The sequence below is a fragment of the Orcinus orca genome, chromosome 19 (genome assembly GCF_937001465.1).
Source record: "Orcinus orca chromosome 19, mOrcOrc1.1, whole genome shotgun sequence".
Classification (NCBI taxonomy): domain Eukaryota; kingdom Metazoa; phylum Chordata; class Mammalia; order Artiodactyla; family Delphinidae; genus Orcinus; species Orcinus orca.
The window spans coordinates 38,428,172-38,455,609 of record NC_064577.1 but is presented as its reverse complement, the minus strand read 5'-3'; the positions used below and the strand labels follow the sequence as shown (position 1 = coordinate 38,455,609).

Sequence of the window (27,438 nt, the reverse complement as noted above, 5' to 3'; positions counted from 1 at the left end):
AAAGTTATTACCTCATTAGGGGAACAAAATGCAAAGGAAAGAGATCGGAAGGAAGGACACACATCAAAACAGTAACAGGAGTTACCTTATTGGTGGTAGGGAAGGTGGGGTGCAATTTTCACTTTTTATCCTATATACTTCTGTCACATTTCTTTTTTTAAACAGTGAGAATGTGTCCATGAATTAGACATGTTTAAAAGAAGCTATTAAATGCCTGAGGTTCAGTTTGAACCACTAACTCAGTGGATGACTGAATCTTTAGCTTTACCTTTGTCCTCTTCCCTCAGCAACAATGGAACTATTCAGTTTATATGCACATTTTTCACGGGAGTCAGAAATAAGTCAAAACGGATACCTGCCTGCCCATCTGCCTGAGGGACATTTCCACTCAAACAGAGCCTTCTGGTTGCTTTATGCTCACCAATAAAAGATGCCTAAGACTGAACTCATCTCCCTCAAACTGACTCTGCTTCCCAACTGCTGTATTTCCACCTGTTATACCACCATCATTCTGCCCCTCAACACATGTGATTTTTCTCTTTGCTGTACTACAATCCCCCAACTCTAGTCAATTACTACATCTTGTCAGGTTTTCCTCTGTAGTACTCTCAGGATTTTCTTTCTACTTCCATCACAACCACTCTAATTCGGCCCCTTCTCACTTTACTCCTAGATTTTGCTAAAGCATTCTATTTCGTCTCCTTGAACCAAGCTTTCCTCTCTAGGTCGCTCTACATATGAAATCTAAAATCAGCCTCTTGCTTTAATCATTTGTCTCTCTTGCTTGAATACTTGCAGTAGCTCCCCATATCTCACAGCATAACTTCCAAACCCCCATTGCCAATAGTCAAGATATTTTATAATCCTATCTTTCATTGTTGCCTAACCCAATTCTTTACAGCCAGACTAATCTAATACATTCTGATCATCCCTGCAGTCACACCTTTGCCTAGACTGTACTGCCTGTTATTTTTCTGACAAATCACAGCCAATCTTGAAGTCCCAGCTAAAGATTTAGCTTATCCATGCAGCCTTCTGTCACCTCCACACCCCTGTGATTACAGGTTCTGGTGAATTACAGCACGTATCTGTATTTCTCTTAATACTTAATTATATATTACCCCCCTTTTAAGGCATATCCCCTTTCTTCCCACTTGTCATTGTCATGTTCTGGAGACAATGACATGTACTTCTGTGGCTCCCACAGTACTTAGCCCTGGGTTGGGCACAAAATGGGTGCTACATATAGAAAGCCAGAGGACAAAGATGAGTTCTAGATATAACTGAGGGACTGAATAATAATAATAGCTAACACTAAAATATATGCTAGGCACTGACAGAAGAGCTTTACCAATATTAACTCATCTAAATCTCCCAATGAGATTGGAGTCATTGGGAGATTTAGCAGCCATAGGAGTCATCCTGTGAGACGATGACTACCATAATCCCCATTTTACAGATGAGTAGTCATAAAGCTAATAAATGACAGACCTGGGTTCAAACCCAGGTAGTCTGGCTCTGGAATCTCTACTCTTAACCACATTGTCGTATTACCACCAAAGAGATGGGGAGAGGGACATGTTGCTCTAAAGAGGATGGAGTAAAGATGGGAGAAGAGTAGATGTTAAGGGATTAAATAATGGGGTAAGAAATGGAGAAGGAAAAAATAAGGGCAATTACAAGACTGAAGGAGAGGGAAAAATAGTAAGAAGAATGAAGATAAGGAATCATTGACAAACAAAAGCTGGAAACACAAAGTCAGTCAATGTGGATTGGGGAGATAAGGAGGGCCCAGGAAGACCTGAAGAAAGACTGCATTGTTAGGCAGGATGCAGAGAACAAATGAGGAAAGGCGATTCTTACAGGATGGTGAAGGTGCCGTTGTAGGCGTTAGGCTCTGGCTCAGGCACTCTGTGGAGCTTCTGCTTTGGGCTGAGACCAACACACGACAGCGTCTCATTTTTGCAGGTACAGAGCTCACATATGCTGATGTTTGTGGTGGCATTCTGCCCTGGCTGCTTCTTTTCTGGGGTATATCTTACACCAGGAAGACCTGTGGATACTGAATACTGAGTCGAAGGAAAAAGAACCGTCTCAGATGGCCTTGGTTGCTGAGATACGTTAACTCCCAGGTCCACAGGTGAAACTGTGACTTGAGACAGGTTTGGTTGTGCAAGCGTCACCTCAGGGTGTTTTGGAGGGGGAGCTGTAGTCTGCTGCCGGGCTGTAGAATGTTCAGACTCTGTAGTAAGTTCTGGAGTTGTGGTCAGCTCCAGGTTCAAAGGTTTAACTGTGATACTGGGTGATGTTGGAGGCTCAGTGTGATCCTGATGCGGTGTTGGAACTATTGGATTGTGATATACTGGAGGCTGAGCTACAAAAACCTCCTGAGGTGGTTCTGCAGGCTGGGTTAAGGTCTCCTGCATGACTGGAGAAGGTTCACCCTCCTTAGTGGGTTCTGGCCTTCTGGTCAGTCCAAGGTCCAATGGTTGAATTGTGACCTCAATCAAAGTTGGGTGGTGAGCCTGAACTTGCTCTGGATTTGGAAATGTCACCTCGGGGTATGGTGGTTGAATTGGGGCTCCTTGGTGAACTGGAAAAAGTTCAACATTTTCAGAGGGGACTGGATGCTGCTCTGAAAATTCCTGCCAGACTGACAAAGGTTCCAACTGCTCAGAGGACACTGTAGACTGAGCCGAGGTTTCTTGTTGGGGTGGAGGAGTTTCAAGCTCATTAGTGAACGCTGGAGTTACGATAAGTGCAAGACCCACAGGTTTAACAGAGACATCGGGCCGCTGCAGAAGCTGAGCTTGATCCTGACCTGGAGGAGAAACTGTCGGCACGGGATGCTCTGGAGAGAAAACTACACTCGCGGAATCCGTGTCCGCGTATGGAGCCTCAGCCTCAGTCAACTCCTGATGAGGCGGGGCCAACATCTCGAATGGAGACCAGGACGTCAAGTAATTAAAGCCCTCGGCTTCTGCCAGGGGTGTAAGGGCATGGGGCAATTTGGGAGGGGGGTCTGAGGCGTATGAAGACCAAGCCTCTGTCAGCCGCGGGGGGTTGGGGGTCACCTGGACGGGGCCCAGGGCCCACTCCGGAGGCTGAACTGCCTGGACTTGAAGCCACAGTTTTAGCCACGTGAGGAAGAGCCGTGGCAACCAAAGGCGTAGCCGGGACATAACGTGCGGCGGCTCCCAGGCACAGTGACCCAGGCCAGTGAGGAGCCGGAGCCACATCCTGTGTCCGAGCTGAACCGCTATGCCAGCGCCGACGCGAGCGCTCAGGTTAGCAACCGCGCGCCCCTCCCCCGCCTAACGTTCCACCCGTTATTTATGACATCTGTAGTTACGCCACCTTTATTAGGTTAGTGCGGAGATCCAATCCGCGCCACCAGAGTGGGCCTTTTGCCCAGAGTCCCCAGGGCCCAAGCCATCCTTCCCCTTGCAAAGGCGACACTTATCTCCTGCCGGGCCCTCTTCCCAACCCCTCCCTGCCCTCCCTGGCCCCAAACACTGAGGCGGGATTTGGGCTGCAGACCCGAGTGGCCCCAAACTCCAGCAGCCCAGGGGTGGAGAGGGGTTGGGAAGGATGCAGAGCTTCCCAAGGAAACCACAGGACGTGGCATTCTGGGAAATTCAAAAGTGCTAATCCAGTTCTGGCAATCTGAACTCTTCCTCCTCAGAGCTGAAGTCTGAGACACATTCTTCCTCCCTTTGGCCACACGGCTGACAAGAAGAGTTGCTGACCAGCAAAATGAGCACCAGTTGGGTGGCGGGAGGGGAACACACCTTACAATTATTCGAAAATGTTGCGTATATATGTCCATGCCACTCTCTCACTTTGTCACAGCAGCTCGGTGGTTTGTGACCACCTAGAGGGGTGGGATAGGAAGGGTGCGAGGGAGGGAGACGCAAGAGGGAAGAGATATGGGAACATGTGTATATGTATAACTGATTTACTTTGTTATAAAACAGAAACTAACACACCATTGTAAAGCAAATATATTCCAATAAAGATGTTAAAAAATAAAAAACAATAAAATAAAATGTTTGCCATTTCCTCCAAACTCTCAGTATTCACGTCTCATTATTCATTCACCTCTCTGTTATTAGGGGTTACCACTGAATCAGTGATGACTCCAGAACTTCTGTAGGAGGGGTTTGGGGCAGGTGGGAAAGAGAGTCTAAAACCAAGTGAATGGCCCTTTACATTAGCATGGGGAAACTTCCCACATCCCACCTTGTCTCAACAGAGCCATTAAGCTAGAAAAAACTATAGTGTCACTTTTCAGACGTCTACCCTGTGTGCACACATGGAGAAGACACTTCGAATGTTAAAGTCAGCATGTTAAGTAACTTTCTTGAACTACTGTAACTAGCACCCTATTTACTTTCTTCACAGTCCTTTTCATAATCTATTTGATTTTAGTCCTTTTTAATTGTCTGGTACACCTTTAACACCTAAACTCCAAGAGAGAAGGAGCTTCATCTTATTTCCAGTGCCTAGCCATAATGGTTTCTAAATGGAACTGATTCCAAGATCGGCCTCATTTAGGAATGGATCTGTTGTTATAATCAGGTTTCCGAAATCTTTAGTATCAATACGGAATCCTTTCCTCTCACATTTCACAGGAAGCTAGACTTCTTAAAGCCCAAACATGGATACGTCTGAAGTTTCCTTGACTGATTTAAATCGAATTAAAATAATTATATTGTACAGGAAAAACTTTCAATATTTTTACATTTTTCAGAACATAACCACCTTTTCTTTCTCTACTTTCTTCCCTTCAGAACAAACTTTGCAACATTGGGGTGAGTTAAATCATCAGAAATCTAGCCCCAAATTCAGCTCTCAATGACATGAAACACATTTTTTGCTCCTTTTTAATGAAAATCCTATATGCAGTACATTAATGTTTTCTTTTAGAAATTACGTTGACAACTTAATCCCTAATTCGAGGCATCCATATAATTGGTTTACAGAAAGGTTCTTCGGCAAAATATTTAACACAAGATATATATGAGATGCTGAGAGCTGGGTAATATACCTTACTTGAAAGGCATGAATAGTTTTTAAACACTGTAGCATAATCACACTTAAGGCCATAGTTACTTTGTTCCCATATCCCTGCAATTCTATTTGAGGGGAGTTCTAAAAGGCCTGTGTCTTCTCCTGTGTCCACAACTGTAGACATACACTGATGGCCCTCAATCCTGCTCTCCAAACTTCAAATAAGGGGCCAGAGACAAGGCTCGGGACTTGGAAAAGTCCTAGAAATTCCCTGCCTCAAAAGCAGTTTCAGAGTTTCACCTTTTCCTGAGGATGACAGAGCTGAGTAGACATGCCAAAGCCTTCCAAATCCTGCTGGGTGCTTTGAATTACGGCAACACTGGCTGTGTACCCCTTGAGTTTTTATCTCCACATACTTGAATGAAATCCTGTAGCTCCTCTTCGGTTCTAGCATCTGTGACCTCTTCACAGGGTCTATATGCCAGAGCTACTTTACCACTTTCTGAAATAAAGCTAACAAGGATCAATTCACAAGGTTTCTTGTTCTAAAACTTCCTGTATACAATGGTAGCACCCAATAATTAGACATTCTTTTGATTTCTAAAAGCAGAAAATAAGAGCATTTTCCTAGAAGTTCCCTCATCTGACACTTCCGTTTTTATCATAATTACTTGTGAAAAAATATGTAACAAGTATCAACTTTGGTTCAAAAACCTTTATGATCTTAGAAATAAGAACTAAGGAATAATGACATAGGAATTAAAAGCTGTGGAAACAAAAATGTTCAATCACAATACAATGAAATAGGAAGGCATTAGGTGGGGGTCAAAGTGAGTTCAAACCTGGGGTAGATACCACTGGACTATAATAGATACTTCATGTTAGAAGCAAGGCAAGTGCCTACTCCTTGGGACCAAAATTCTACCAGATACAATGAACAAAGCTTTGGAGACAGAGACAGAGAGCATTTGAACACTCTACTGGCGGAAACTGCCCCATGTACCCTTTGGACAATACAGCTTTCCTCAAGGCAAGCTAGAGCCACCAGGCTTTTTGGTCTAAGGAGTTTTGAGTACATATAAGGAGTACCTTGGCATATTAGGGACAAACAACCCAGACATTTAGTTTGGTTCTTAAAGGTTGTTACCCAGAGTTGACAGCTGGTGGAGATTCAGCCTGATGACCAGGAAAGTCAAACTTCATTGGAAGGACTGCCCAGGCAGAAAGGCCAAGACCAATGCAGGGTCAACTCTTACAAGCAAATAAGGTCTCTGAAACTTAGCTAGGATTTCTCAGTCTCTAAGCCTGCAGCGCTGTGAAGCAGGGGAGCAATTCTGTTCCGGGAATCTGCTAATCATAAAGTTTCCTTTGGGCACAGCCTGTGACATTCTCACCGCTGTATAACTCGATAGGGAACACAATCAACGCTATTCAGTAGCATGACCACTTTTAAGGCTCACACCAACGTATCCGATAATTATATAAGAATCATATTCACCCAATATATCAGAAATGAAAACTGAAATTAAACTGATTCCAAAAACATAATCTAATAAACTCTTCAACAAGAAAACAACAATGATAATAGTCCATATATTTTGTCTGCTTACTATGTTTCAGGCATAGTTCTAAGCTTTTTACATTCATCATCTCATTTACTCTTACAATATCCCTCATTAGGTGGTAAGCTGAATTACTAACCCTATTTGCAGATAAAGAAATTGCAGCTTAGAGATATTAAACACCTTCAAATGTCTCTGGCTAGAAAAACCTAAAATTGCAACAACAACAACAAATAAATCTAAGAGACAAAGTTAGGACTCAAACACAGGTGTCCAAGGCTTATACTCACTACACTATTCTGTACGATAAGCAAGCAGTTGAGGAAGAACTGGATCAAACACTTTCTGTATGAACTGAGGCAAGTCATTCTATATCTAAACACTGGGGACAATAATATTCACTGTTGTTTTTCTCATAAATGCCACAAAGAACAAATTTAAGACTGCTGCTGTGAAAGCATCTGGTGAATGAAAGAATAGGTAATGTTTTAGAGAACCATTATTTTCATCCAATTCACTTTTTTTTTTTTTTTTTGCAGTATGCGGGCCTCTCACTGTTCTGGCCTCTCCCATTGCAGAGCACAGGCTCCGGACGCACAGGCTCAGCGGCCATGGCTCATGGGCCCAGCCGCTCCACGGCATGTGGGATCTTCCCGGACCGGGGCACGAACCCGCGTCCCCTACATCGGCAGGCGGACTCTCAACCACAGCGCCACCGGGGAAGCCCCATCTAACTAACTTTTCAAATAAGTTTATTTGCTCACTGAAATTGAAGTACTTCAAGGACAATCAGAAAGGTCTTACCTAAAACCACAATCAGCAGTTTCTGGAATGCATCTGTCATAGCATTCTGAATAACGAGCTTCTGGGTTACCTTCCTTTTCATAAGGAATGATAATGACCCTAAATCTAACCAAAAGATGAATTTAAAATGCCTGTCTGAATAACTGATTTCTAGCTTATATGTTTAAAACTAAAAATGCATCTGTGATTCTTAGATCATTATCTTAATGATGAAGGGCAGGCACTACAGTGGGGTGTGGTTGAATGACTCTGCTGTAGGTATACCCTGGCTTGGCACATTTTTACTGCTCAGATCTATTCTGGAAGTTCCTAAAATACTCGATGGGAAATGCAAACCAAGAACGTGGCACAAATCGCATATGACACACAGATTTCAAGTGGACAAGCTGAGGCTACACTGCTACAGACGCTGCTCTCCTGTGCGTGAAGGGCTGGATTCATACAGTGAGATAGATTGGTGGTAGTGCAGATGATCTGGCCTCTCCTCAACCATCACCCACTCAGGTGGAGGGTGGAGCCTCCTCCACTCCGTTCGCTAACAGCCCTGCCTCTGACTTAAAACCCTAAGCCCAAGTGCCATGGACTCTAGGAAAAAACTCAGCACCAATCGGAATCCCCTTTCTAGGGATCTATATTTACTTTTTCCGCTCAGGCCCTTCTATGGGAGCAAAGGACTGAACATTTACACAAGAGTTTATTTCAATCTTTAGACAATGATTTTGTTGGGATAACTGGAGGCCAGAAGACATCTGTATTTGAAGGACTATTTTAGCACATAACAAATTATTAACCAAAAAAAACACGAAAACTAACTAATTTTCCCTCCTCCTAAGCTTCCTGGCAGGCAGTCAGTTCTAAAATTCTAAAGTTAAGGTGCTGTCAGGTATTGCCTAAGATAAAAACCTATATTGTCAGGCAGAAAAATTCTGCCCAGGGCTTTAGTTGCTTAGAAAAGGTGATGATGTATCTGAAAAGTTGAGTTTCAGAAAGAAAGGAAAAAAGAGAAATCCCACTCCCTCACCTCCCCATACACACACATATTGGAAAATAGACCTTCCTCCAAGTTATCCAAAGGTTCCTCAGCCATGCCAACTCCGGGACTCCTGCACTCGTGGGAGGGCAACACCACCTCTAAAGCACAAAAGAACTTGAGGCTTTGCTTCTGAAGTGGTGTCCCAATATCTTCCTTTTCCCTTTCTTCAAGGTTAGAAAGATCCTGAAGCTGTTAGGATTTTGAATTAAAGGCTAGACTTCAAAATATCCTGTTGTTAGAAATAAAAACTAAACTCCAGCAACCCCAGGTAATAGTTTAGGTATGCTATAGCTTCAAAATCAAGTGAGACTTGCAAATGAATGATTAGATATGGTCAACTATTTTTTATTATATACCATGCAAATACTGGAGAAAATTATGGACACCACCATCCAAGTCATTGAGATTATCACTAATTCTAGGTGGCAGGCCAATGCTCAGATACTTCCATGTGGAAGCCTCTCACATCTCCTCCCCATAGCCCTGTTCTATTCTTCCCTCTAAAGTCTAGGAGTTCAGTGTTGAAAGGAGTCTGGTTAGTCAAAGAAAGTCTACAGAGTTTACCTTGATGATCCTTTTTGACCACCCATTGAAACCAAAGTAGTAATTTGCCAATTCTTGGCATCTGGAGCTGTTTAGGGCAAGCGTATTATGTTGAACCGCCTTATTACTGGTGCCGAGACGAACCTAAAGACATAAAAGACCTAAAAATATCACAACCCTACATAGAGGCTTATTTTGGATATACCTGAGATTTATCAATACCAATTTCATAGAGGGGCTGTGCAGATTAAGTAGCACATTTTAAGCAATGAGTTCACAGTGAGCCCTAAATAAATGTTATTTATTATTTTTAGGTCAGTACTTTTCTGCATCATTTCCAGGGCCCCTGATTAACCGGGAAGGTTCCCTGACCGCTGGTGGTGAAAGTGATGATGAAAGCAACTAATGAAGCCCAGCAGAAGCCTATTATGGGGCTGGGGGTAAGCAAAGGAAGTGAACTGTTTCAGTCGTCTCATCCTGTAGCTGCTGCTTGAGAATACGAGCTGAAGAAGAGATAAGATGGACCTGCCACTGAATTAGGACCTTAATCTGTAGCACCCCCTCCCCAAGTTACTAACCCCTGTTAGAAGAGGGAATACGTATACCTCTCTAAATGTAAATAAAGCAACCAAAAGAATTAGAGGTTCATCTGCATTAACAAGCTTCTTTGAGAGTGCAAATATTTCCAGTCTTAACTCTCTCAATAACTTACATATTACTGTGGAGTTTTTACATCACTAGTTCTTTCTTAAATGTCTATTTCCATTTTGAACAGCGTGTAGTATATAAATACAGTCATAAAAATTCAAATAATACAAATAAAGTCAAAGCATTGTTAATTCTTTGATTTGTTTGTGCATCTTCCCCGTCACTAGTTTACGAGCTCCTTAAGTGCTTGAAGGAACCGTATATTATTCTTTCCTTGTTACCAGAAACAAGCATAGGTCTTGGCATATAATAGGGGAGTGATGGTCTGTTGACTGAGTGAATGAATGAGTACATAAGAAAATGAAATTATTTTCTCTAACTGAAGCTGCCTGCTGGGAAGGAGAAATGAAGACTAATTTTTAAATGTTGAGTGTCGCATGGGAGGCTAGGCCCTGTACGGTGAGTCATAATGGAGCTGTCCTGGACAATTAGGAAGCTTCGAAGGGCTCTGAGGCCCTGGGTAGTAGAGACAGTTGACATCTGGGATAACCTTGCCACAGTTCTTGTTGGCAAACATATCCCTTCGTGCTACTGAGAAAAACTCAGATACATTAGGCCTTTCCTTCATTTTAAGATGTTATTATCTTTTCTGTATTTATAAAAACTACATGGGAAAAAAGATAAGATGTATACCTGCCAATGAATAAAAGAACTCATAACTGGAACTTCCCTGCTGGTGCAGTGGTTAAGACTCCATGCTCCCAATGCAGGGGGCCTTGGTTCAATCCCTGGTCAGTGAACTATGTCTCAGATGCATGCTGCAACTAAGAGTTCGCACACCACAGTTAAGGAGCCTGCGAGCCACAACTAAGGAGCCTGCCTGCTGCAACTAAGACCCGGTGCAACCAAATAAATAAATAAATAAATTTTAAAAAGAACGCATAATTAAAGTAGGTAACATTTTCGGGCGTGTGGGCAGTAAACTAAAGCTCCGCATTAAATAAGGAAATCTAATACGAATGCCCTTTCCTCTCAACTCTATAGTGACTTGTAGAACGTTCTATCAGTGCCGAGCTTTATGCTGTGAAAATCTCAGAACCTAAGCTTATGGAATAGTCTTAATGTCCAATATAAGAAAAGAACTCATTACTCACAACTGACACCAAGTAACTGTTTCATAATCTTTCCAGGACCATCTGTAATATCTGAGTGGTTATGTGAAATGGTCGCAGGGTGTGCAAACAAAAGAATGCCTGACACAAAATCATTTCAATCCCAGGGAGTACAGCCAGGATTGAAGAGGGTGTTAAACAGGGTACAGAAGTGGGAAGTAGTGTACCTGGAGTCACATCTGAGGAGAGTTCTCAGATTCAATAAAGGTGAACTCAGTGAGTAAAGAAATATGGGTGAGAATAGGCAGCAAGGTCAGTAGGAAGTAGCCAGAGCGAGAAGCCAATCAGAGAAGACACACAATTATAAAGGGAAAGGTCTGGAAATCTAAGCCTCACTCACTTATTCAGAGGAATTGAAAAGGTCCTTGAAAAAGGAATGGTGGCTGAATGGAGGCACATAATGAAATGTTAATTCTGGGCAAGTAAGATTGGATGGCATGTTAATATGGAATAAGGTTTCTACAATGCATGAAAGAATATTTTAACCATTTTCTGGAATGTGAAGGGAGTTCTGAATAGGCAGTTTGAGAGTGGTGATGAAGCCTCCTTTATGTTACATCTGACAAAAGTTCCTCAAGCCCGGACATCCCTGGTGGCACAGTGGTTAAGAGTCCGCCTGCCAATGCAGGGGACACGGGTTCGATCCCTCGTGCGGGAAGATCCCACATGCCGCAGAGCAACTAAGCTCGTAAGCCACAACTACTAAAGCCTGCGTGCCTAGAACCCGTGCTCCGCAACAAGAGAAGCCATCGCGATGAGAAGCCCACACACCACAAGGAAGAGGAATCCCCGCTCGCCGCAACTAGAGAAAGCCAGCGCGCAGCAACAAGACCCAACGCAGCCAAAAATAAATAAATAAATAAATTAATTAATGAAAAACGTTTGTCAACCTCACACATTTGAAATCCACATAAAAGTAAATAGAAGGAAGACTCTTGTGATGATTTCTTAAATTAAGGGGCAGCATAAAATCACATCGGGTTTAACATCAGTTAAGTTTGGGTTTGGCCTCTAGTTTCCACCTTTACTGTCATGAACCTTAAGTACGTCACTTAACCATCCTCAGTTCGAGTTTCTTCATCTAAAAACAACAAAGAAAGATCTGGGGAACTGGGGGATCAGTGGAGCAGTGAATCTGAGAGCATTCTGTACACCACAGTGCTGTACAAACGCTGGCCTTTCCCCCCCCCCACCCCGCCCCCACTCCGCTGGGATCTTAGTTCCCGGACCAGGGATTGAACCCGGGCCCTCAGCAGTGAAAGTGCAGAGTACTAACACTGGACCGCCAGGGAATTCCCGATGGCCTATTAGTTTTAAATTCAGCACTTCATCCCAGTAGAGCGAGGAATTCCACATTTGGACCCACCTTCACTGGAGATGTCTGGAAAAGCTGCTTCTGGTCACATGCCTTTTGGGCTCTGTGGGCATCCCTTGCTGAATAAAACTTGATGATGCCATAGAACCCAGGACCGGCCACTGCTGCGTTTGGGAAGACTCGGACCGAATACAGAAGGCCAAACTGGGAGAAGACTGAACACAGAATGCTGTAGGGTGGTCCCATGCTAAGTAAGTGCAGGAAATTTCACGCCCAGGAAAACAAACCGCCCATTCCCTTATATTCCCCCAGCCCTTCGCCACAGGCAACTGTGGTGAGCCGGCAACTCCAAACACTTCTCATTTTATGAACAAGTTTCCCTCTGAAATCCTAAGCTTCGAGAAGCATTAGGAGGCAATGCCGTCTGTTGGGAACTATCTCTCAAAAATCTCTGGGAGCGAGCTGACTGCTCAGGTCGGCTCTAGAACTAAGATTCCTCTCAGCGGAGACCACAGGCAGATGAGGTGCTGAAGCAGTACCCCGAGGCGCCCAGTTACTGGGCCGCGGGGCGGCTTCCTCCACCCCTCCCTCCGCCCCGGCTCGGCTCACTTGCAAGGCCTCGGCCGTGGGTCCAGAGCTCAGCTCCCACACCAGCAAGGTTTTGTCACCCGCGACGGGAACCGCAAAAGGTACCAACTCCACCATTCTGCCGTTACCGCGCGTGCGCGGCTCGAGGCGCAAGCGCACTGCGCCTGCGCACGCGCGCCCGCGCTTTTTAAAAAATGGAGCCTGAGGGGCGGAGTCAGCTCGGTGGGAGTGGGACGGGGGCGGTGCTCGGACCTCTCCCTCGCCCCTCCCACTCCGCGCTTGCCTCTGACTCTAGTTCCCCTTTCGCAACCCGCGCGCCCAGAAGTTTTGGAGTTTAGCGTTTCTATTCAAGTGTATTTTTATCGTAGAGTCCAAAGTGTGAGTTTACAGGATCGAATGGTGCGGACATGTTTATAGCAGCTGGCTTCATCTTCAAACTCCCAGAGGAGACTAGAATACTAAGTAGTTAGCGCTAACTATCCACTGAACTTTAAAAATTTAGATTTCCTGACTCTGTGTGAGAAATGACCACCAAAGATGCAATCCTTCGACTTGAGTGTTTTCATAAGTCTTAAATATGCAAATCAAGGTATAACATTAAAGCCATCGACAGTCTAGTACGAAATTCTTAAAAAGTTGGTTTCTAGCCCATTTTCCTAAAGTACCCCCAAATCACTGAGCACATTTCTGCATCCCCACCACGACTTTCTCCACCTCAATATAGCAGACACTTAGCCCCACCCATTACCTACTTCTGAGCTCTTTTACTTCAAAAATTGTTTACTTTGCAGGAATTACTTGGATCTTGATACTGTTTCAAACCAATAACTATAGATTTATTATCTATATCATTATCCATTGCATTCATTGTATGTATCCATTTATTCATTGTATCCATTATCTGTGTATGGAGAAGATCCCCATAATCTTCTCCAGATTGATTATGAACACCTCATGAACAATATTTACAGATTTATCACCCTTTTTCTAGTACTTAGCACACTCATACTCTATTAGGTACTCAAATATATTTGGCTTAATCCGTTGCAGAGCACTGGCTCTAGGCAAGCGGGCTTCAGTAGTTGCAGCACGAGGGCTCATTAGCTGTGGCTCACAGACTCTAGAGCACAGGCTCAGTAGTTGTGGCACACAGGCTTAGTTGTTCGGCGACAGGTGGGATCTTCCCGGACCAGGGCTCGAACCCATGTCCCCTGTATTGGCAGGTGGATTCATAACTACCGCGCCACCAGGGAAGTCTGGAAGGCAGATTCTTTACCACTGGACCATCAGGGAAGTCCCAGGATCAGCCTTTTAAAGAAGCATCCCAGAGATGTTTGAGTGCAGAGCTCCACAGACCATATTTTGAGAAATGATATTTCCCTATGGACACCTTTCCTCTGGCAGCCCTTTTGAATGGCAGCTATGTTCTCTCCGATGCTGCACTGCCTGCAGTCTACCCAGCTTTCATCCCAGTGAGAACATTCCAGAGAGCAACTAAGGATCAACTCCAGGTGTTTCTCCAGTCACCTCTGGGGCTGACTGCATGTCACCAGCAACCAATACCTCACCTGCTGCCCAACTACAGTGACAGCTTCCAGATTTGTGACTCAGCTAGCTCTCCACCATGTTATTCTATGTAGACACCACCCGCCTTTTACAAAGCCTTGGACACCCATAAGCCTATAAAAATAAAATAAAAAAAGGAGTAGGGCTCCAGGACTTCTCCAAGTACAGGTGGTGCCTCCTCACCATACCTGTATATGGACGCATGTTGGATAGTGTTGGTTGGCTCCTGACACCCATTTCTACCCCCTTCTCCGCAGGTGCTAGAAGCCTGGGAACCATATTTCACAAATCCCCTCGACAGCAAGGTTCTGCCAATAAAATGTACTTGTGTGAAATCTGGAAGGTGGAAAGCAGATTGAAATCTTTCTTTCCTCCTCTGCAGCAGACTCCATATACCCCACCTAGTCACCACCCGTGGGGCTTTGGGGCTTAAACGATCTCATCAGTGGTTTCCCAAAGTTTCCTGACTTCTGAGTGGCAGCAGCAGTTTTGAGTCTATGGAAATCAGCTGTGGTGGAGTAACCTGAAGGCTAGTGCTACAATGCCCCCATCCCCAACTTTCACCATTAGCCCCCATCCCCAACTTTCACCATTAGCCCCCTCAATGATAAGCACCAACTGTTTGGATATAATCTTTCTCCCTTTCTGGCTTTTTTTTTTTTTTTTTTTTTTTGCTTGATATATCTAGAGTGCCTTCTATTTTCTTGTCTATGGTAGTTTTAAAATATATCCGCAAATTCTTTGACTCTTCTTTCCTCCAAAGGTGGAGTCTAAATCCCCTCCTCTTGAATGTGAGCTGGAACGAGTGACTGACTTCTAACCACGCTACGTGGCAGAAGTGGTGCTATGTGCCTCCTGAGGCCAGGCCATAAGAGGAATAACCTCTGTCTCTATCTTGGACAGCTCCCTCTGGAGGAAGCCAGCCATCATGTAGTGAGGATATTCAATCAAGTAGCAGGTGGACACACAGGCTCATGCAGGGAGGAAATGAGGCCTCCCTCTAACAACCAGCACCACCCTGGCAGCCAGGTAAGGGAGTGAGCCATCTTGGAAGTGGACCCTGCAGCCTCAGTTTAGCCGTCAGATGACTGCAGCCCTGGCAGACATCTTGAGGACCTCATGAGAGACCCAGAGCCGGAACTGCCCAAGATATTCCTAAAGGCTTGACTCAGAAATTGTGAGCAATAAATGTTTATTGTTGTTTTCAGCCACTACTTTGGAGTGATGTGTTACATACCACCAGATAATCAATACACTGTCTGATTCAGGGTTTGAACCACACAGACTTGAGACCCTCAATATATTGAACTGGCATATTAATGAATGATGCCCTCGTAACCGTTGGGGACTTCGGTCCTGGGCTCCAAGACTTTTCCTCTACCACAATACTTGCCATGCCAACAACCCACAGATTTTCCTGGGCACGAAATTCTTCAAATCCCTACTGTGAAAATACACATTAGGGTTTTATTGTTCGGGGGGAACTTATAAGCAGAACAATAACAGAGTGCACTCAATCCCCCAAGCTTTCAGAGAAGGGGATTAGACCAGATTCAGCTGCATTGTGTGTCCCATGAACTGTAGAGTGTCCGTAAATGAGGAACCAGCCTGGAGTGCGTCACAGTTACAGGGATGGTGAGGCAGGGAACGTCTATACTACTAACAGTGGCAACTGCTTGGTGACAGAAATGGTCGCAGTAGGAGGGGGAGCCTATTTTTTCCATTGAGCTCGCTGGTACCTGCTGAGCTAGCTTTTTGCTGAGCTACTGAAAGGGGAAAGGAATGAGTGTCCAGGGCTATCTGAATTATTTCTCATCACCTCCTGGATTCCCATCACCTCACTGATCTCCATTCCCAGGTTACATTTGGACTTTATCACCATCTGGAACTTGTCATAAAAAATCTTAAAAGTACCATCTTTCATTCTCTGAACATAAGCTCTTGTCCTTTCAGTTCTCACTCATGTGTATCCACTGTACATGCTCTTCAGTTGCAACAAAACCTCTGGTCTGGTGCCCCATTTTCTCCCAGTTCCTACTTGGTCTAAACACCCAAGTTGACCTCTCAGCCTCTCCACTTTTAGGCCACCATCAAAGTACTCTTTGTAAAACTCAAGCTTGGTCATGTCTTTTCTCTGTTTAAAACGTTGTAGTTTGTGCTCTGTTCGCTCAAGGCCATGTGCCTTGACCAGGCCCTTTGGGATCGGTTCTCTGCTCGCCTGCTCAGCCTCACCTGCTGCCCTTTCCTCCTTGTGCTTCATGCTTGGGAACACCAGACTGCACACGCTTCAAGCCCACCCAAGGTTTCATGCCTCTTGCCTCTGTACTGTCCTCCGTCTAGAATGCCTTTCCTTCGTCTCGTCCTCCCAAGAAACTTCTCTTTGGCTTTCTTCTTCTTCCCCTCCTCTAAGCCATCCCTCACATTGACTCCTTTCCAGCCAACCAAGAGCTGAACCACTTCTTGGTACACTGCCATTGTCATGTCAACACACTGTCTTCTATGTATAATATGTCTTCAGGTGTCTGTGCCTCCTCTCAGTCTTAGGGCCCCGCAAGAGCAGGGACTTTGTCCTGATCATCTCTTTCTCCAGCACCAGGCACAGTGTCTGGCATATAATCCAGGCTCAGGTCAAGTTCTACCTTTTTCATGGAACCTCCCTAGTTTCCTAACCTTCCTTCCTCTGAACCTACAATTTTCTTCTCTGTATCACTTTTGCCCTAATCATATATTGTGTCATTTCATTATCTTTTAAAAAGTGGCTCATTTCTCTGACAGATTTCATTGGAATCAGAATTTTCATTCATTTAGTAGCTGTTGGCCTTGTATCTCCCTCTCCCCTTCCATCTCTCAGGTCTCAGCAAGGAGTTGGGCTCTGAGCTAGTTTGTCCATCATAAGATGGTGACAGAGGCAGCCCCAGGCGGCCATGCTTTGTACCACCTGACCCTGGGCACCCCTCCTGCTTCTGGGCCACAGCCAGGGATGAGTCCCTGATCCAAGGAGAGACAGCTCACTCACAGGCTGGCCACGTGAAGTCTCTGGCTCTGGCAAAAACACTGCCCAATCCAGGTCAAGCTGGGCAAAGCAGAATCTTACTCTTGGGAATTTTAATTTAGAAATATGGTAGGGTAGCATTTGAGACTAATAAAAAATTGTGCAAATCTGAGGTAGTAAGATACCCAAAATATTATCTAAGCCTCATTTATGTACCAACTTTGAAATAATGGAAATCTCCCAAAATAGGAACCTGGAGCTACCTAGAATGCTGGTCCACACTTTGGGAAGCCCAGCAGTACAAGGATCTCTACCCCTGGCTTCTCGTCAGCTCCCTGTCTTTGTGACCACCTCTCTTATTGAAATCAGACCCCCACTCATTACAGTTTGAGCGGGCAGGGAGACCTTCCGCTCTTGTGACCTAAGAGTGTAACCAAAGTGCCTAGTACTGTACCTGGCCCATAGCAGGTGCTCAATAAACAGCAGCTGCCTCCTCCTCATTATTATCGTTGTTATCAACTCTTTGGTGGCAAACACAGCTTATACTTCTCTGCATCCCTGTTGGAGTCTAACAGTTCTGGGCTCCAACCTTAACTCACACTTTTGGACGTGGGGCCTTGGGCCCTTGAGCACATTACCTACATTCTTTAAACCCTGTTTCCTATCTGTCAAACGAGGATAACAAGATAAGCTTCCACGGACTGTTGGCCTAAATTAGACCATAAGATGCCTAACCCAGGGCTTGGCACCAAGCAAGCAAGTGGTAAATGTTACCTGCTGCTGCTTCCTATTGTTACTAGTATTAGTCATGAGCCTTAAACACAGTAAATACTTGTTGCCTCACTAAAGTCACCGCCTAGAGAAAAACACTTGTATTTCATTCTCAGTAAGAAACTTTGGGAGGTGACTTGGGCAGGCACTGAGAGAACAGATGTCTCTCATGCAGCATCAGCAAACTAATAAATCAGAAGAACCGATGGGCCGTTCACTTTGCTTGGAACCCCACCCAACCGGCAGAACCTTCTGGGCTGTCTCCCAGGCCCACTGATCCTCTGGGGACCGTGTGCTATCACCCCATGGCTTGCACCGTTCTTCACCTCACATTACTAAACCACAAGCACTATCTGTGGTCATTTAGGTACATTATCATATCTTGTTCATCCAGAATTTCTTTTACTCATTAATGTATTTAACTCTCACTGACTTAATAAATGTGATTAATGACTTAATAAATGTGATTAATGACTTTCTTGGCAGGAGTGGAAGAGCCTTTGCACCTTCTGCAGGTGGCACTGTCATTATAGAATCACTTGGAATCGTGCAGCCCGGGGCCTGTGCTGGCTGAGGCAGGAGGTGGCTAGGTTTGGTGCTGGGCTGAGCTGGAGGGAGCCGAGCGGCACACAGCTGACCCACAGCGGGGTCAGGAGAGGCCAGGGCCTGAGAAGGGCCGTCTTGGGCAATGGCTGCTCTCACACGTTCTTCTTTACCCTGTCTTTCTGGCACCTCCCTGCTAGTTATCCAAGGGTTGGGATTTTTTTTTAAAGGAAAAAAACAACTCAATGGGAATTTTCCACCAGCTTGAAATGGTGGAGAACCCCCTACCAAGACAGGGTACACATTTGTACCTGAGTTTGAGAACTTGGGAGAAAAGTCAGGCCTTGGCTCCACAGTGGAGGGAGGCCCAGTGATCCAAGTATTCTCGCAACCCCAATGACCGTACGTGAGGGGCCAGAAGTAGATGATCCTCTATGGGCAGGAGGTCGAGCATGTTGTAAATAACCGGTACTTGATGAACCAGGAGAGAGGAGGGCACCAGAATAAATTGTTGCATTTAATGACCTATGCCCCTTGAGAATGGTATGTTTTCCAGTTCCCAGGGACAGATGATACTGGGGAAACAAGGGAGGGAAGCCCCTCTTCATCCTTCTACTCATCCTCCTTTGCCCACATTTCCCCTTGTGGAAGTACTGGCTACATGAGGGATTCTAGTTTCAGCCCTGCTTCTTCTTGCAGGCTGTTGTTATTGGTATATAAATATTCAACTATTTACATTTTAATTCCTTTACCACATGGTTAAACTTGGTTATGAATTTATACATTTTAATATGAGAAAAATAAGTATTTTACAAGCAATGCTGAGAAGCCAATATTAGAAAATAACATTTGCAGGTGGCTTGAGGCAGAACAGGGCTCACTCTGTGGCAGTCTCACGTGCTGTCTCACTTTCTTCACCCGCCTCTGCATCAATCCAATATGCAGCCAGAAGCTTCTCTGCGGGGGCTTTGATGACTTCCCTGGGGTAAGAAGACTAATGCCAAGGCTTTTACTTTTGAAAGGAACAATTATAGTTTCATTATTTCCTCATTTTAGATGAGAATTTTAAATTGTACCCTATCATTTATGTTGCATCCTTATAGAATATCTCATCCTCATCAGAAGACTCCCTGTCATGTAGCTTTTGTGCCATGTTTTCCTTGCGTTGTGGCGTTGAGAGGCCTATACATAACCCTAAGCCAAAGTTGTGGGAAACGTTCAGCCTTGAGAGCCAGCTGCGGACATGCCAGGCATGCCGCCGCTGCTCGAAGGGACTGTGCCTACTTGTTCCCCTCCTTGTTCCATTCCACGGGAGATAAACCACCAGCGCCCAGGGATCAGAAAGAATGGAAACTGAGACGAGCAAAGCTGTCTCCCCCCTGCACACGCAGGTTATTCTGCATGATTCTGGGCTTATGGGTTTCCTCCCAGGGAAGTTAACCTTGAAGCCGAGACAGTCTCTAGATGATGTAAACCACCATCTGACAACCAACCTCCCTTTTTCTAGCCTATATAATCTGCAACTGTAGCATAATAAAATTTGCCTTGCCACCATCAGTTGTCTTGGTCCTTCTGACCCCATTCGTCGGTGCTACTTCAGTTCCTTACCCCTTCCCTTCTGACCCTGGGCGGTGAAACCCTCTTTCTCAGGCTGGTCCGCAGCAAGCGGCGCCTGAACAGGGACCTGAAGCATGAAGGCAATTAAAAGAAAGTGCAGGTAAGAGAATCCTTATGCAAAGTATGTGTGGCCACGAGTAAAAGTGAAACTAATAGAGGCGTAAGGCAATAGTCAGAAGTAAAAGAAGATGGGACAAAAGGGCTCAAAGGAGCGTGCATTATTTGCTCAGGTTTTACTTTCGATGCTTAAAGCTCGGGGTAGTAAGGTTTCTACCTCACAGTTGACTGAAGTTTTGCAGCATATCCATGATGTATCTCCCTGGTTTCCTGATGGCGGCTCTGTTGTTATAGAAATCTGGCAGAAAGTTGAAGAAGATTTAAAAAATTATTATGAGTCTCAAGGGCCTACTCATACTCCTGTTGTTACATTTAGTTTGTGGAATCTGATAAAAGAATGTTTAAATTCTTCTCATGATAGTGGTGATTTGAATGTAAAGTCAGAAGAGCCAAAGCCTTCTTCAGGAGATAAAACTGCTTTAATGGCTTCTACACCACCACTTCCTAAATCTAGGGAACTTATCAATTTTGACATATCAGATGAAGAGGAACATTTCGATTTAACAGATGAGGCTTTTAAACACGAAAGAGAAAAATACCTTGAGGATGATTTTCTAATGGCTGTGACAGATAAGTCAGCGAAAAAGCTGCAGATTAATAAGAACTGTCTTCCTCAAAAATCTACATCTGTGAAAATGCTCAGTCCCTTGCAGCGCGCTGTACAAGGAACAATAACACGAGGAGAAGATCCTATTTTCTGTTGTCCTGTCATAGAAAGACCTGATCCTAATAATCCTCAACAAGCTACTAGGGAGCATCAGGCTCTCCCTTTTAAAGTTTTGAAAGATTGAAAATCTGCCTGTGCTCGATATGGGCCCACTGCTCCTTTTACTACTGTTACGGTTGACACTATTGCAGGAGAAGCTCTTCCCCCCCGCTGACTGGAAGTCTATTGCACGAGCTTGTTTAAATGGTAGAGATTATTTGATATGGAAGTCTGATTTTTATGAACGGGCTGCTGAACAAGCAGAAAAGAATGCTGCCCATAATATTCCAGTTGATTATCATATGCTGGTTGGGGAAGGAAAATATATTTATTTACAAGATCAATTAACTTCTCCCTTTGTTGCTTATCCTCAAATAAATCATTTGGCATTACAAGCCTGGAGGAAATGAACTTCTACACAAAAAACTGAGGATCTTTCAAAAATTAGACATGGACCTGATGAACCATATGCTGATTTTGTAGATAGGTTGTCACAGGCGGTGGGGAGACTCATTGTGGATGGACCCACTGGTACAATTGTAGTTAAGCAACTTGCTTTTGAAAACGCTAATAATGCATGTCAGGCTGCGATTTGACCTTGGAGAAAACGGGGAACATTGGAGGACTATATTCGCCTTTGTGCGGACATTGGACCTGCTTATATACAGGGTGCTGCTATGGCTGCAGCATTAACTAAAGTGGGATTTAGAAGCAATCAAAAGAAAACAAAGACTTGTTTTAAATGCGGAAAGGCAGGTCATTTTGCTAGAGAATGTAGATCTTTTAATCCTAACCCTAGTCCTTCCTTCCCTACTCAAAAACCTCCAGATGGTCGAAAACTCCCTGGTTTATGCCCTAGATGCAATAGGGGAAAACACTGGGCACGAGACTGTCGCTCACTGGCCCACAAGGATGGGACACCACTGTCGGGAAACTCCTCCCGGGGCCTTCCCCGGCCCCAACAAACAACAGGGGCAATGTCTGTGTATCCTCCTCAAATTATCAATCAGACATTAACCAAAAACAAAAACATACAATATCTTCGCTCTCCAGAGCAACACCAGGAAGCGCAGGACTGGAGCTCAGTACCTCCGCCCGATATGTATTACCTCCTGAAATGGGTCCTCAGGCCCTCTCTACGGGCATCTGTGGACCTTTACCCAAGGGTTTGATGGGACTATTATTGGGAAAAAGTAGTGTCACCATGAAGGGTTTAACTATTATGCCAGGAGTCATAGATTCTGGCTACAAAGGAGAAATAAAAATCATGGCACAAACTATTAAAAATATAATAACTATTTCTCCTGGTGATAAAATTGCACAATTGCTACTTTTGCCCTTTGTACCTCATGGACAAATTTTACAACATCAAAAGAGAGGAACAAAGGCTTTTGGATCATCTAACGATGCCTACTGGATTCAGAAGATAGAGAAAGAACGTCCAGAAGTGAAATTAACCATTAATGGAAAGGTTTTCTCAGGTTTGTTAGACACTGGAGCTGATGTCTCTGTTATGATGCAGATGCACTGGCCTAAACATTGGCCCGTTAGTCCTACTATTACAGAACTTCAAGGAATAGGACAAAGTTCTTCTCCTGTGCAAAGTAGTCAGTTATTATTATGGCAAAATAGTGAGGGCCATTCAGGATACTTCCAGCCTTATGTTTTGCCTGGGCTGCCTTGAAACCTCTGGGGCCGAGATATATTAAAAGAAATGGGAGTATTGCTTTATAGTCCAAATTCTCAAGTCTCTAATATGATGTTGGATCAAGGATTTCTTCCCACAAAAGGGCTGGGAACAAATCAACAAGGAACTGTCTATCCTATTGATGTGAAAATAAAAAATGATAGACAAGGTTTGGGTTTTTCTTAGGGGCCTTGGATTCTCCTCCACCCACTGCTGATCCGATTACTTGGCTGACTGATGACCCTGTATGGGTGGACCAATGGCCCCTCACTAAGGACAAATTAGAGGCTGCAGAGTAGTTAGTTATAGAACAATTAAAGTTAGGACACTTAGAGTCTTCCAAGAGTCCTTGGAATACTCCTATTTTTATTATCAAGAAAAAATCTGGAAAATATAGGTTATTACAGGATCTAAGAGCTGTTAATAAAACTATGCTAATAATGGGAGCTCTTCAACCAGGCCTACCCTCTCCAACAGCCATACCACACAATTACCATCTTTTAACTGTAGATTTAAAAGATTGCCTTTTCACTATTCCTTTGTTTCCTGAAGATAGAAAACATTTTGCTTTTAGCTTGCCTTCCTTACATTTTAAGGAACCCATGAGGAGATTTCAATGGAACGTATTGCCTCAGGGCATGGCAAATAGTCCTACATTATGCCAAAAATATGTGGCTCAGGCCTTGACTCCTGTGAGAAAAAGGTTTCCAACGTTATATCTCATACATTATATGGATGATATACTTTTAGCCACTGATAATATTTCTTTATTAGAGACTGCTTTTCAATTTTTACAACAATTCTTACAATCATTTGGCTTGGTCATTGCCTCAGAAAAAATTCAAAGACAATCTCCACTTTTATATTTGGGAAAATATATTGATAACACTACTATTAGGCCTCAAAAACTGCAAATTCGAGTTGATAATTTAAAAACATTAAATGATTTTCAAAAACGACTTGGAGATATTAATTGGCTAAGGCCTTCCTTAAAACTTACTACTGCTCAATTACAGCCTTTGTTAGATATTCTTTATTTATTTATTCATTTATTTGGTTGTGCCGGGTCTTAGTTGCTGCATGTGGGCTCCTTAATTGTGGCATGTGAACTGTTAGTTGCAGCATGCCATATATGGGATCTAGTTCCCTGGCCAGGGGTCGAACCCGGGCCCCCGGCGTTGGGGGCACGGAGTCTTAGCCACTGCGCCACCAAGGAAGTCCTGTTAGATATTCTTAAAGGTGACTCAGATCCTTCTTCTTCACGCTCTATGACTCCAGAAGGATTTCAAGCTTTACAAATAGTTAATAGAGCTATCAGCTCTGCACAATTAACTCGAATACATACTCACCTGCCAATTTCTTTAATTGTTTGTACAACACCTCATGTACCTACAGCTGTTTTATGACAAACTGTTGGGATTATTGAATGGATTCATATGAAAACTACACCCTCTAAAGTTACTAACCCTTATTATGAACTTATTAGTAATTTAATAATGCAAGGGAGAACTAGATGCTTACAACATATAGGAATAGAACCTTCTCAAATTATTATCCCTTATTCAGTTAGTCAGCAAAATTGGCATTTTCAACATAGTAATGAATGGGGACTTGCTCTTGCAGGATTTCCAGGAAACCTAGAATGTCATTATCCTGCTGATAATTCAATTTAGTAAAAATAATCTTTACATTTTTCCTTCTATAATCCAACGACACCCTATTCCACATGTACCTTTGGTTTTTCCCAGCGGGTCCTCCTCAGGAATGGCTATTGTACTCATTGACGACGGGACAAAATTGATTGAACAAATTCCATTGACTTCAGCTCAGCGTGTTGAACTACATGCTGTTATTATGGCTGTTGAGCATTTTCCTTCTGTGTCTCTTAATCTGTTTTCTGATAGTAAATACCTTATTGATCTATTACTTCTTTTGCAAACTGCTACCGTAGGACATACTAATGACCCTGAATTATCATCCTCTTTTCGTTTGCTTCAACAGCTTACTCGTTCCCACGATGGTCCTGTTGCAGCTCTACTATCCGTGCTCATTCTAACTTGCCTGGTCCATTGTCTAAACTTAATGCGACTGCAGGTGTTTTAACTTGATCTAAACGTAATCTTTATCCTGTGCATTTTCCTCCCAAAAATAAAGTTAAAGTTACTCTTCCTCCTCAATCTCTTTTCCCTAAAGCAGGACATATCCCAATTTACCGTACTCCTCCTTTCCGTGCGTCATGCTGTCAAGAATGGCTAATGTATTGCATTCGCTACTTGCGTACTGTAAATAAACATGGTTTATATCCAGGACGCCCTTGCGTTATGGTGAGTTATGATCAAACTCCTTTACAAGCAGCACAACACTCCCATGCTTTACATCATCAATCAGCTACCACCTTACGCAAACAATTTTCCCTTACTCGTGAAGCCGTCCGACAAATTGTTAAGCAATGCCCACAATGCTTACCTCACCTTCCTGTTCCACATTATGGTGTTAATCCTCGTGGATTATTACCTAGTCATTTATGGCAAATGGATGTTACTCACATCCCCTCTTTTGGAAATCACAGTTTGTTCATGTCACTATTGATACTATTCTGGTTTTCTCTGTGCTACAGCACAGACCGGAGAGGCTACCAAACATGTTATTACTCGTTTATTACATTGTTTTGCATTTATGAATATTCCTAAAATTATTAAAACAGATAATGGGCCCGCTTACACTAGTGCTGCTTTTGCAACATTTTGTAGTTCATTACAAATTACCCATATTACAGGCATTCCATATAACCCTCAAGGACAAGGTATTATAGAACGTGCAAATAGATCTTTAAAGCTAACTATTGAAAAAATAAAAAAGGGGGAATTATACAGAACACCACCATATAACCTTAAAAATCATGCTTTGTTTATTTTAAATTTTCTCACTGTTGATAAATTTGGCCATTCTGCAGGGGAGAGGTTGATGGCTAGCAAATAGATGGCTCGCCACAGCTCACAACAATTGTAGAAGTTGAAGAAGCTCTGCAACTCTCACGAAAATTTGAGTGTTGATTCAGAAAAAGAAAAAGGAGAGGAGATCAGATGGCAGCATTAAAATTGAGGATGCGTTTAGCTTGTCATGCAAAGTATACATGGATTTGTGTTACTCCTTATAAGTATAATGACTCTATTTGGGAATGAGAGAAAGTAACAATGCATCTGCTGAGTGTTTGGTCAGATAATAATATTAGTCTTGATCTTAAAAAGTTAAATGCTGAAATTCAGGATATGCAAAATGCACATCTTGACATTTCGCCAGAAGATGTAATTCAAACTTTACTGGATCATTTAAAGTGGTTAAACCCTCAGTCTTGGATTACTGGAGGGTTGTCAGGATTTATTACCCTGGCCATAATTTGCCTATTATTGATAATAATCTTCTCATGTCTGTTTCGTATCCTCATGCAACAATATACTACTCTCGGCACTAAGCTTCATGGAATTATTTTGCAACAAAAATTAAAAAATAAAAAAGGGGGACCTGTGGGAAACGTTCAGCCTTGAGAGCCAGCTGCGGACATGCCAGGCATGCCGCTGCTGCTCGAAGGGACTGTGCCTACTTGTTCCCCTCCTTGTTCCGTTCCACGGGAGATAAACCACCAGGGCCCAGGGATCAGAAAGAATGGAAACTGAGACGAGCAAAGCTGTCTCCCCCCTGCACACGCAGGTTATTCTGCATGATTCTGGGCTTATGGGTTTCCTCCCAGGGAAGTTAACCTTGAAGCCGAGACAGTCCCTAGATGATGTAAACCACCATCTGGCAACAAACCTCCCTTTTTCTAGTCTATATAATCTGCAACTGTAGCATAATAAAATTTGTCTTGCAACCATCAGTTGTCTTGGTCCTTCTGACCTCATTCGTTGGTGCTACTTCAGTTCCTTACCCCTTCCCTTCTGACCCTGGGCGGTGAAATCCTCTTTCTACGGCAGGTCCGTGGCATAAAGTGGCCCCCTTGTCGCGAAAACGCCCTCCTAGAACACAGAAAGGGAAATATTAATTCTGCATCTCCCCTGCTTTCTCTGGCCACAGTACTTTACCCTCCTCAAATTTACCTGACTCTCACTTTCCCCTGAGCTTCTCTTACGCTGCAGAAATCGAAAAAAGCCCCTTGGAGGAAAACACACACAGTTAGTGTCACGTGTCATTTTTCATCTCTCGCACAATGTGTTATCTCTGGTCTTATTAGGACTAAACGGGTACCTCAGTCCATAATCACAATGAGCAAAATCACCACAGACCCGGGATCTTGAAATTCATTCCATGCATGCTGGCCTTCCAGAAGTTCTCTGTGTCTGTCCAAAATGGACCCCCAGTGTCTCCGGGGAGACCACTGCATGTGGCTTAGCATGGAGTATAGGCAGGATTTTCAGCCCCGTTCACCTTTCCTGGCCCTTGGCCAAGTGCCCTCGTGCGGTGAAATCACTGCACAACGGCGCTGGGCAGAAACACGTTACTCTCTAGAGGCACTTCACACCAGTCCGCTTCGCACTTAGTCGCACATGCAGCATTTGCTGGGGGTGTGGGTGTGGGGAGAAGGTGCTTTTATTTTCCTGGCTGCTCTATCCTATAAGTTGAATCACACCAAGTAAACACGTGAACCCAACAAGCAAAGTTATCTATAGCTCTATGACTTTCATACTGCACGGTATCACTGAGGTGTCAGTGACAAGTGGAATCAGTTTAAAGGCCATGACCAGCAGGGAAGCACAAAATACTCTT

General features: G+C 43.8%; 3 protein-coding genes across 13 annotated transcripts in view; 1 reads left to right on the top strand and 2 right to left on the bottom strand.

Moving 5' to 3' along the window:
* The window catches only part of LOC101287365 (leucine-rich repeat-containing protein 37B-like), a 127,941-nt gene that overhangs the window by 53,565 nt on the left and 46,938 nt on the right, over positions 1-27,438 (top strand). Inside the window, exon 11 of the mRNA XM_049701621.1 lies at positions 9,270-9,317. Coding sequence (XP_049557578.1) covers positions 9,270-9,317 — 48 coding nt within the window. The remainder of the gene's footprint in view (positions 1-9,269; positions 9,318-27,438) is intronic.
* The window catches only part of LOC101269366 (leucine-rich repeat-containing protein 37B), an 84,709-nt gene that overhangs the window by 17,066 nt on the left and 40,205 nt on the right, over positions 1-27,438 (bottom strand). Inside the window, exons 12-14 of one of the 10 annotated variants that reach the window (XR_007473318.1) lie at positions 26,772-26,826; positions 26,488-26,690; positions 19,879-20,043 (exon numbers count right to left, since the gene is read on the bottom strand). The exons of 8 other annotated variants lie outside the window; for them this stretch is intronic. Coding sequence is in view for 1 of the 2 variants with exons in the window: in XM_049701617.1 (XP_049557574.1) it covers positions 26,640-26,690; positions 26,772-26,826 (106 nt within the window). In the remaining variant the exon portion in view is untranslated. Of the gene's footprint in view, positions 1-19,878; positions 20,044-25,742; positions 26,691-26,771; positions 26,827-27,438 lie in introns of those variants that run through there. One more of the 10 variants, XM_049701617.1, reaches the window with a different exon arrangement.
* Positions 2,258-27,438, bottom strand: part of RDM1 (RAD52 motif containing 1) — a 75,196-nt gene continuing 50,015 nt past the window's right edge. The window contains exons 1-6 of one of the 2 annotated variants that reach the window (XM_049701625.1): positions 12,700-12,820; positions 12,558-12,559; positions 12,142-12,319; positions 8,977-9,099; positions 8,433-8,601; positions 7,336-7,478 (exon numbers count right to left, since the gene is read on the bottom strand). In XM_049701625.1, coding sequence (XP_049557582.1) covers positions 7,336-7,478; positions 8,433-8,601; positions 8,977-9,099; positions 12,142-12,319; positions 12,558-12,559; positions 12,700-12,795 — 711 coding nt within the window. In that variant the 5' untranslated portion in view covers positions 12,796-12,820. Of the gene's footprint in view, positions 3,875-7,335; positions 7,479-8,432; positions 8,602-8,976; positions 9,100-12,141; positions 12,320-12,557; positions 12,560-12,699; positions 12,821-27,438 lie in introns of those variants that run through there. The other variant, XM_049701622.1, reaches the window with a different exon arrangement.